Genomic DNA, 10,817 nt, shown 5'->3' on the forward strand with positions numbered 1-10,817 from the left:
TCGGAGAGCGAGACAAGCAAAAGAGTCGCTATGACGAGGACATGGAAAAGATGGAGCAGAAGCTCAAAAAGTTCAAGACCCAGATCGAGGAGCTGGTACGTACATGTTGGCATGCTCACACAGCGATCCAATGCATTTAGCTTACACAGGCCGTTATCCCATGCAGGAAACGTCGGAAAGCAACCTGCAGCTCGCAAAGAGACGTGCCGAAAGAGAAGCCAACGAGCTCCGCGATCGTGCACTGAGGTAGGCGTAGTCGTATGGTCGCTGAACGCGGCTCGTTGCTGCATTCACAGTATCATCAAAGTGCCGCTATGGTTTCGTCTGCGACCAAGCCGTCCTGGATCTGCTATGATCCAAGATGGAACAGGCTGATGTCCAGATAAATGGCTTCATAGCCATGGCACGGATACTCCCGGCTGGACTCTGTGATGCTCTCCCGGCACTCACACACACTGAAATCCTCACCTCAGATTCGAAAAAGAGTGCGAGAAGCTCAAAACAAAGGCCGACGCCAAGATATTCAGCAACTAGTCGCAGACGCTGCACACGTCCGCTGCACACTGCAGGCGCAATATCAGCCCGCCCAGCTGCTCTAGAATAGGCCATCATGCGTTTTTGACTTGGGTGCCAAACGGGACCTCAATCATGCCCTCTGGCTGCCAGGATCTGAAACCTGTCGTCGCAGTTCCTTTCTTATATATTCGATACTTCCACTACGATAGAGACGACCATCTCCTGCCCAATAGAAGGCGCTTACTTGATCCTGGCGTGGTTGACCCGTGGGTTTCGCTCCTGTCTGAGCTCCAGGAATCGCCTCATATTGTGATCGAATCCAGGCACCCGGAGGTCTTGCGGCACATACATGCCTTCGACAATCTGGATGCCACGCAGCGTTGCCATGCATGCCGCGGCAGTGTTGGCGCCGTCAATAATAGAGTGTATGAGCTCGCATCGATCCTCGAAGCGGGTCAGTTTCTTTTGGAACTTGTTGCGGATCCACTCCTTGGCTTTGGGGTTGTGTGCTGTATTCGGGATGTGTAGATGAGTCAGCTATAAGACAAAGGCTATCGGTGCATTCTGGCCTGAAGGCACCCTCTCGGTGCCGCAGGAATGCGGGTGGGATCTGCGACTCTCTGGCTCTATGATGACTGGCGCCCTACCTTTCAGATAAAGAGCCACATATTCGCATGCCGATGCGGTCAGATTTTTGTACGGATGCTTTGGCTTTGCTTGACCGACAGCGCAGAGTGCCTGGATTAGCTCTGCGGCGACTGTCTGCTCGAGGAACCCGATGAGTGGCAGTCTCGCCACCGGAATTGGGGCGTGCCGAGGCGGAAGCTTCTTGGGTAGTTTCAAGTTGATGTACTTCCATGGCGTTCTGCAAGGACCATGAGCGTCAGTACTAAGCGCCAGGCCACGGGATATAGCACCGTGCATCCCAGGACCATCCGAAGGAAGCGAACCTCATGAACTTTTCGAGCGCGTCCTTGGTGCTCATGACATACAGCTTCTGATCGTACTCGACAATGTTTTCGTGGTCACCAGGAATGATACTCGTTATGCTAATGAGCAAAATACGCGAGAGAATGAGTCGGGCCATCGGCAGCCACAACAGCGGCCTCGATTTTCGAGATCCATGCTCGTGATCCAGTCTCGTCGAGACAGCGCCACGATCCACTCATCGTACCTGAATTCGCCCTCGGAAAACATGACCGGGCAATAGCCTTGGAGCTCCAGTTGCTTTGGGAAGAGAGCCTTGAAATCCAGCACCGTCCTGCGGATCGGAAGCGCCTCAGGCAATGCTCGGCCGCTCACGTATCGCTCGGGGTTGGCCAGGAACTTGGCGAGCTCATCAGGACCCGCCATCTTGTAGAACCGCTCCTGTTGAGCGCAAGAGAGACAGGCAGGAGAGCGATTGACAGTCAGGGCCCCTCTGAGCAAAGTGTATCCGTATCAAGCAGATGCAATGTTGCGTGTTGGGCAACTCAAGGTGCCAGATCCTACCTTGTATCCAGCACTGTATGTGCTTCCTGCCGGGCCCTGAACCAACTCTTCTCGATCAACGAGACAGACCGGGCAGTAGTCGCCAAACACACCCATCTTCTCGCACATCTGCTTGAGGCTGATTCCAATGTCAAATACCGGTGCGGCCTTCTCTGTGATTTAAAGACCGATGTTAGTCGAGCTTCATTGCGATACCCCTTGGCTCGCTCCAGGGGCATTTGCCAAATGATCGCTGGTTGGCTTGGACAGCTGTGAACAATCCGACCCCAGCGTCGCATTGCAGATCCTCTGCCCGTAAAAATCCGTTGCTAGAGACCACTGAACACCTACTCCGAGACTTGAGATCCAGATAGACCTGCCGTCTGCGGATGGCTCCTTCCATGATGGTCTTGATCCGCTCGGTTATGGCCCATTTCGACTTTGTGCCATCGACGACTGTCCAGTTGGCGTACGTGCTTTCGTAAAAGTGTCGGATTTGTGATATGTACTGGTTGTAGTGACCGGACCGCAGCCGACACAGAGATGGGACGTTGAGACGAGGCGTTCCGGAGGTCTGGTCGACGAGATAGTCGGCCCAACAGCGTTCGTCCATTGTCGGCTCGGTAATGGACAGCTCGATCATGATGTGCGGCAGAAAGCCGGCTTTCTCGAGACTGTTGGCTTGCTCCATCGTGATGGGATAGCCATCGAGAATCCACCTATAACCAGCCAGCGAATCGAAATCGGCTCTGTCACTTCAGTGTCCAATCCACAGCAAAGGCCGACTCGGTCATCTCGAGAATCCTTACCCCTTTGAGCGACAGATGGCCCGCGATGTGACAAACATGATGGCCTCCGTCACCAGCTCGGTTGTGGTTTCTTCGCCCAAGGTCAGACATCGCTTGAGCTGATCAAATCGATCCAGTGAACATCGTGCGCAGACGAATCGGTGAGATCGCGACATATCCATCCGATACAGGAACGAGGCCCAGTCCGGTGCTGTGGCTAGCATCTCGTACGAACCTTTTCGTGCAGTCTTGTCGTCTCGTTGCCCTCCAAGATGGACTGCAGAATGAGTGGAATGGTGAGATGAACTAGGTCCAGCTCGACCGCCATCTTCTCAGCAATCACGGATTTGCCAGCCTTGGGTCGACCGAGAAGGCAGAGGGTCGGCCGAACGACGGGAGGCGGTGGCTTGCTGAAGGCAAAGCTGTTGATGTTCTCCATAAACTCCTATTCGGATGATTCACAAACAGGAGCGTGAGTCACCTGCGGTTTTGAGTTGATTCTGTGCATCCTAATCTGGTTTGTGCGATCGCTTCCGTTCTTGTCCATCCCATGCACTCGGACACTCGTACCTTGCGATTCGTCTCAGTCCGCATGTAGTAGACATGGTCGCGATACACCACAGGAAAATGGCCCCTGAGTGCCTTGGCAGTACACCGCTGCTTGGCAAGCTCAACCGGGCAGTAGTAACTAGATCCACACAGCGATAGCCACCAGTCAGGTCGGTATTAAGGTTTGCCGTGAACACCAGAATATCGTCAAATGACAGGCACCGAATGAGTCCCAGAATACACCAAGGAAAAAGCATGGTGACGTTGGCGGATACGAACCCGAACCGACTGTAGGACTTGACGCCCTTCTGCAACAGCACCTCGGCCTTTTTTCTTTCGGTCGTCACCGCGTTTGAGAAGATGCTCGAGCGCTGTTTGGTGGCAAGTGTATTCGTGATCAGCGGCATTTCGAGAGCAGCGGAGTGTATGCGATAGGCACTTACGTAGCGCATGTATCCCTTGAGCTGCATCCTCATATCGGCAATCACCGGGCGCGAGCACTTGTTGGCGTCGATCTCGACAATAGGGGTCACCGCCACCGTCTCCACGGCCGAGACAACTTCGGCGACTTTGGAGGTTTCCTTTTCGACCCTGTTTTATCCAAAACCAACATTAGCCGATGTCCTGACTTTTCCCCCACCCCAGTACCCCTTGAATCGTTTGTCGCTGTCGATAAACGACAAACAAACTAACAAGCTCTGTCCCCAGTCGCGACCCGTACGTTTCGGAGAACTCCTCGAGACTGTCCTCCTCGGGTGGCAGCGTGCCCTGTTCCTTCAGAAATGCTTTGAGCGCCACTGCTGCTTCGGCTTGGTTTTTGATCGCGACCGCCAATGCGTCGATGGCATTCTGTTTCTCTTGAACTAAACGGGCGTGCTCGGCCTCTGCATTGATTGCCAGCATGACGTTCTCGTTCTTGCTCTTCTCGTGTGTGACGATAGCTTTGGCGGCCGCCTGGATCGCCGCGCGGCAGTCCTCGACTGAATCGTCGGCCGCATCGAGTTGTCTCCGGAAGTAGCGGAGCTTTTCGTCTTGAGCCTTGGTCTTGATGGCAAGAAGCCGTTTGGCACCAACGCTGGGATCTAGTTTCATGTTGATATAGGCATCAAAATGGAACCCGTGCTTGACCATGATTTCGTACTCCATCTTGCTCCGGGGAAATCCTTCGAGGACAAACCCAGAGCTGGCATAGGGCTAAAACGGCCAGCGTTAGCGTCAGAATCGGTGGCATCACCGCGCCAGGTTGGCCAGGCATCTTGGCGAATGACCGCGAGTAAGAAACCAAGCAATGCGCACTCACCTCATCCAGGAAGAGTGACTTGCCAATCTTGTATAGAATCGGAGGAGAAAGGAGACCGGCGTTTTCCTTGACCATGTACTGAATCTCCTCGCGGATGTCTTTCTCTTGTTTCTGCGCAAAGCTGTCCAGATAATCCTTAAACACCAGATGCGGAAGCCCAGGCCATTCCTTCAAGATCTCGTGGAAGCATGTTGTCTGGAATGGTTTGCATAGCCCAGTCTGTCAGTGTCCTTCCAAAAGCCATGGCCAATTGCTTGCCCTTCGCGCTCAATTCCTTAGCCTTCGCGCTCAATTCCTTAGCCTTCGCGCTCAATCACCTACCTTTCCAGAGGCTGGAGGACCGAGGACAGCCAGTCGAATCGGAGGCGTTTTGGGGGAGTCGCGCAGTACATAGTTGTGCGGCTCCATAATGAAGGCGGCGCGAGCTTCCTCGCTCGACAAACAATACAGCTGACCCTAAATACACATCCATGGTATTAGTAAATCATGTCCCAATGCGCCAAGGACTCGGCTTGCCAGAGCAAGGAGCGATGAAAGGAGAGAGTCCTTACCATGTACTTGACTCCATATGACTTTGTGCCAGTGTGCAGGATGTTGAATGTTTTCAAGGAATACGGGCAGTACGACTTGGTGGTACCCAGCTCAACGTCGGGCGACAGCTCGGCCTGCATCTTGGGCGTTAAAAAGACTAGCAGTAGAGGACAGTAAACCGGTCGCTGGTTAGCACATAGTGATGCGATTTGGTGGCTGAAGGGAGGTGTCTTGGAAAGCTGCCAGCTCCAGGCGTCAGGCATGTCGTTTGACGTCTTCAAATCCATACAAGGAATACACAGTGCAGCACGCACAATAGCTGCTCGCGCGGATGCAGATTCTACAGTGGCTGGATTCTACAACGTCGTCTTGGCGTTCCTACCTGCTTTGGGCACAAACGGGTCCGCTGACGAAACAATGACACTCAGCGCTGTCTGCAAGGCATAGTCTGCCTGGGTGCTGATCACGCGAACGCCGGACTCGTCCATGGCCTTGAGCATCTCCGTCAGGTCCTCTTTGAAGCCGTTGTAGAGATTGTCGAAGTACGGGTACATTTGTATGGGCAGTGGCGGCGTAAACGCCACATCGGACACCAGCGGCTCGATGGCGTGGCTGCTTGCCTCCCAGGCAAGTCCAGTGAGGGAGTGGGCGATGTAGTTGCCGCACCGGGATCTCACGATATCGTCGTTGATGTCTGTGATGTGTGGAACCTCGTGCCTCAGAATCGACCAGGTGTTCGTGATCTGGTTTCCACCCGCTCTTGCAGAGTGCATTGCGTTGATGATTTTGGGCCAGCAAAGCTATCTTCCAGCCGCTACGTACCATTCTGGAGGACGGCGACAAACTCGGGCTTGACTCCGGACTGAAGTAAACACACAAGCTGGTCCAGTGTCTTCGGAAATCCATCCAGGACCCATCCTCCGGCGCAGGGCTGATCCATTCGATACAATTAGATTCACGACATGAATTGAATGTCAAGTAGCTGATTGTGTGTGCAGAGACTGCTGCAGCCCCTCCTCTCTGCTACTCGATGCGACGGCCAGACCTTTGGAAAGAGCTTGTCGTTCTCATATCGGCCCTCGATGGCGGCCTTGTATATCTCGACATATAGCTCGGGAGGAATTGGCTTCCCACTTCGAAGCAGCCTCGATATCTGGCGTTCATAAATTGATATGTCAGAGGGTTCAAAACCAGTGGTTGATCAACGTATGCAACAGCCCATGCGGACGGAGCAGTGCCCCACCGTCTGGGCGAGCAATCAGTCGCAACCACGACCCATCCAAACCCACCTGGCGGTATATAATGTTGGCGTCGATAAGGGCTTCTTGGTTGGGGTCGCTATACCAGCCATTCAGGATGTGGTCGATATCAATGTACTGCGCATCGTAAAGTCTCGCCAGCAGCTTGGACTGCGACGACTTGCCCGACATGGGGCCGCCGATCACGCAGATTTTGAGGACGGGCAGACGTGGAGGGCGAGTGATGTATTTGTCCGGGTTGAGTTGGAACTGCCCGATGGCCTCGTCCGATGACAGACAGAATATACGTCCCTGAGTGATTGTGTGAGTGAGTGAGTGAGTGTGTGAGTGAGTGAGTGTGTGAGTGTGTGAGTAGACATTGCGTTTCTGCCTCCATCTCGATAGCAGATACACACCCGGTAGTCGATCACGCGGCTGAAATCGCAGTATGAAAGCGCGGAATTGGTGCAAAATTCAACAGGGCAGTAGCGTCCCCAGACACCCATGTCTCGCGGAGGTTCGTCTGGCTCGAGCTCGCAGGTCGACAGATATGCGATGATGTCAGCCTCGGTCATGGTTTTGTTGAAGCCGCCCTCGGGAGGCAGCAGGCGCTTGGTTTTGACGGCCTTGTAAAATACCGAGTACCCGAGCGTTTGCGTGGTCTCGATCACATCCTCGAATATGGTATCGGGATGCTGCGTTGCATCGATCTCGATGACGTGCAGCTCGTCGAAGGAGTGGTGCTTGTATTTGAACAGGTGCGAGTCGTACTTTTTGTGATTATCCAACTCCTTTTTGATGTTCTCGGGGCTATCTCCGGGAAGCTTGAGCAATCTGCACCAAAGGAGCCATCAGATGAGATTTCCACCCATTTCACCGACGGCGCGGGATCCGACCCATCACCATCATCATGTGGAGCAGCGCGAGGCATTGATATTACGTTTCCGCTCCCTCACCCCTGCCTTGCAATCACTCCCACGTACCTATCCGTGACCACGGCTGGTAAAACTTCCCAGATGCCACGCACCGCCAGAGTAGTGCCGGGCTTTTCTTTCTTCTTGGCATTGGCAGCTGGATTGCTGTCGTCGCTGCCTTCGTCCGAGGCCTCCTCCTCACTTTCTTCATCGCCCTCGCCATCGGCCGACTCCTTCACCTGGATATCGGCTCCGTGGATGAGGGCGCGCTCGACACTGTTTGCCCGGTTGAGGATCTCGATGTCTTCGTCCTCGTGTACGAGACCTTCGGTGCGCCGCTTCCGGGTGTAGTCGACCTGAGCGCCCGGATAGATAGTGCCTGTGATGGGGTCAACCCACTGCAGCTTGCGGCGCTCGAGCAGATTCTCATCGGATATGCTGAGGTTGATGAGGACGTGGCTATGATTGGGGGCCTTTTGATCGATGATGGTCTCGAGAAACCGAATATCTGCGTAGTTTTGTTCCTCGGGCTGGTCAAAGTTGCACGGGAGTCCTTCAAGGATATACCCTGGGATGCCAACGGCGAATATGGTTTGAGGGTTGCGGGACATTGAGCGTGAGTACAAGCGACCCCACCGGAGATGATGGCCGCATTCCCGCACAAGAGCAGAGCTAGATATACCTTTGAACCTGGACTGCTCGCTCGCGATGGCATCTTTCATCAGGTCCATAAGCTCGATGCCATCGATGGTCTTGCCGGACTGGAGCTCGTTCGAGACCTGGTAGACAAGTAGAGCTCGCGGATGAGTGAGGCTGGAAGGCGATTCATGTGCTGTCGTCGACTACCTCGGTGAGGCACGTCCGTTTCGTGATTGCCCGCACTCAGGATCAACGGAAATATAGTCGACAACGCAAGAGAAGCGACGACCCGGCTCGCTATGAGCTCGGGATATGTGCAGAGTCTGGTACTGTCACGGCTGGACTGCAGCCATGGGGAAGTTCCCGCGACATACCTTTGCATACGAAGGATGCTCGGGGTCGGAAACGACCTGCTGGAGCACCCTGTCGGGGGTAATCAGCTCCGAGTTGAGAGCTGCAGCCAACTTCTTTGCCAGCGTTGTTTTGCCACAACCGGGTTTGCCGACAATGATGTAACAGATCCTGTTGATTTCGTGGGTGCCGCTTGGTCTCTTGAGGCACTCGAGAATCTCCTCGACAGACGGGTTACTGATTTTGGGGGCCGAGTAGAGATTGGGGGTGGTATGCGAGGCCATCTTTGCAGCAGGCCAGCCGAGCTAGCCACGCTTCTCGAATGGGTTGGAACAGATGCTGCTCGTGGATGCGACGGTGAAATCGCCGGTGCGAGCCGTTGATTATGTGGGAACGTGGCTCTAGAGATTCAGTCGCGCACTTTTGGTGAAGGAGCGGGAAAGCAGACGATAGAAACGTGGAGCAGGCGATCCGGCGGAGACGGTTGGGAGTGCAAGAAGTAATACGGAGGATGTTGCTGAAGCAATGGCCGACGCTTGCGCTGCGTCAATGTGCCCACGAACGAATCCGACTCGGATGTGAAACGCGAGGACGAGAAGTGAATCTGGTCGAAGGTAGACAGTCGGGCAGCCAGGCCGAGGAATATCTGCACCAGCGTGATTAACAACGGGATGCGGCGAGAGGGAAGCGCATACGCAGAGGAAATGCGGCTGGAAGTTGACCCAGGCCCCAGCAGGCCACAATTCGCCGAATCACCGGGTCACTTGCACGGCGCCGTGATCTGTCTTGATTCTGCATAGCCCGCTGGCTGTCCATGGCGCGAAGGAAGGCATCAAGCCGGCTCATGATACTCTGGCGCACAAGCTGGGAATGACGGGGTCAGAAGCGACGAGGTTCAAGGTGTGCCCAGCCGTAAACCTGACCCGCAGCTCTTGGCAGGGGAGGGCACATGGTTATTGGGCGAATGTTTATTCACATCCAAGTCTACACTGTATTCGGGGGAAATGGGACACCTTGGTTTTGGGGTATTGACCGAATAATTTGTTGCCTGCATATTAAGTGTCCAAGAGCACCATTCGCCCCAGGCACTCCAAGATCGGTGTGCAGGTCGATTGTAGAGACCGGAGAGCGACACACGGCCTTCACTCGGAGGCTGCCAAAGTGTTCTGTTCTATATCTTGTGGCTTAGCTTGACGCAAGCCCATCACATTCTAAATGTTCATGGAAGCGAGTGTGGTGTCCCGGTCTTCTGAATAGAGTTTACAGCGCATATGTACATTTGAGTGGAGCTATTAGGGAAGGCGGTAGGGAAGAGGAAGCCTATATACGTGGATGTAGTATATTCGATGTACAGGAATAACAAGAATAATCGTGTGTGGGAGATTTACAGGGCAAGCGGTACGAAGTCGCACGGGAATCTTAGGAACAGCATTGGCAGGGACTTATCCCGCCACGCTCCCAACAGGAGCGGGAGGAGGAGGAGCCTATCCCCCCGGCTCCAGGCAAGTTGCGCCTCTACAACTCCTTTTCGAGGCGGTTGACGAGACGGATGAACTGGGGGTAGCTGACAAGCCTGGTGTCGAGGGTCGAGAGGATGTTCTTGACCTGCTCCTTGGAGTAGCTCTCGTTGGTCTTGAGCAGATGGCGGAGCTCGCGGTGGGTGAGCTTGCCAGTGCGGCTGCGGTTGGCCATGACGAAGGCGTCCTTGAGGCTCACTGGGCGGTCGAAGAATCCGGTGCGCACGGCATAGTTGAACTTGAGAAACTCGTCCAAGTCCATGGTGCCGTTGGCATCGGCGTCGAAGAGACGGAGCAGGCTCTGGATCTCGTAGTCGCCGCAGTTGCGGCCGGCAAAGGTGTTGACGACCTGCCGGCACTCCTCGAGACTGAGGACGCCGTCAGAATCGCTGTCGTATGTGGAGAACGTTTGCTTGAGATCATCGACCTCGGCAGCAGAAAAGTGGTGGGTCTGCAGACGTCAATGTTGGGTGAGCGACCTACGGGTGGGTGAGAGGGCCTGGCCAGAACTCGGTGCGCACCCTGGCAAAGCAGCAGCGAGAGCGGAAGGACACACATACCAGGGCAGGAGGCATAGTGAGGCGCGGCAGAGGGCGGGACAAGAAGAGCAAAACAGAACAGACCAGGACGAAATAAGGCCGGACGAAGGACCAAGACAGAGCCAGCATCCGCCGGGAGTCGGGCGGTATATGAATGGTCTGTGGTGGCGGAGGGCGGATGGCTGGCCGGGGGCCGCGAGGAAAAAAAGGGGCACCAAAATGGAAAGCGTGGGCTGACAGGACAGTGTCCTGCTCGCGCGATGCAGCCTGATGTTGGGGGGGGGCGAGAGCGACATGGCGAGACCGGATGGGGGGTATCGACATGGTAGGCGGGATGAGATATCAGCATGGCGAGGCGGGATGGGATGGCAGCAGCAGTGGCAATAGCGACGGCAGCGACGACAGCGCTGCATGGCCGAGGCTGCAGCAAGCAGAGCTGGCGATGCAGTTGGCGATGCAGTTGGC

General features: G+C 54.9%; 2 protein-coding genes across 2 annotated transcripts; both read right to left on the reverse strand.

Moving 5' to 3' along the window:
* Window positions 1–756: 756 nt before the first annotated feature.
* Window positions 757–8,580, reverse strand: BJ171DRAFT_418965 (uncharacterized protein; the record flags this gene model as incomplete). Its single annotated transcript, XM_053107366.1, has 23 exons — window positions 757–1,025; window positions 1,164–1,381; window positions 1,467–1,565; window positions 1,691–1,934; window positions 2,332–2,733; window positions 2,809–2,893; window positions 3,010–3,219; window positions 3,345–3,462; window positions 3,603–3,694; window positions 3,767–3,914; window positions 4,009–4,091; window positions 4,305–4,517; window positions 4,624–4,818; window positions 4,945–5,079; window positions 5,175–5,311; window positions 5,537–5,826; window positions 5,973–6,085; window positions 6,200–6,307; window positions 6,444–6,704; window positions 6,809–7,226; window positions 7,376–7,874; window positions 7,989–8,085; window positions 8,320–8,580. 23 exons carry the CDS (start codon window positions 8,578–8,580, stop codon window positions 757–759), a joined length of 4,695 nt encoding a protein of 1,564 aa, XP_052971113.1.
* Window positions 8,581–9,613: 1,033 nt separating this feature from the next.
* On the reverse strand, window positions 9,614–10,461 carry BJ171DRAFT_488262 (uncharacterized protein). The gene is made up of 2 exons (XM_053109361.1): window positions 10,374–10,461; window positions 9,614–10,264 (listed from the first exon to the last, which is right to left on the reverse strand). Exons 1-2 carry the CDS (start codon window positions 10,386–10,388, stop codon window positions 9,812–9,814), a joined length of 468 nt encoding a protein of 155 aa, XP_052971114.1. The 5' UTR covers window positions 10,389–10,461; the 3' UTR covers window positions 9,614–9,811.
* Between the last annotated feature and the right edge of the window lie 356 nt (window positions 10,462–10,817).

Source organism: Polychytrium aggregatum, assembly GCF_025602895.1.
Source record: "Polychytrium aggregatum strain JEL109 chromosome Unknown BJ171scaffold_3, whole genome shotgun sequence".
In the NCBI taxonomy this organism is placed as follows: Eukaryota; Fungi; Chytridiomycota; class Chytridiomycetes; order Polychytriales; genus Polychytrium; species Polychytrium aggregatum.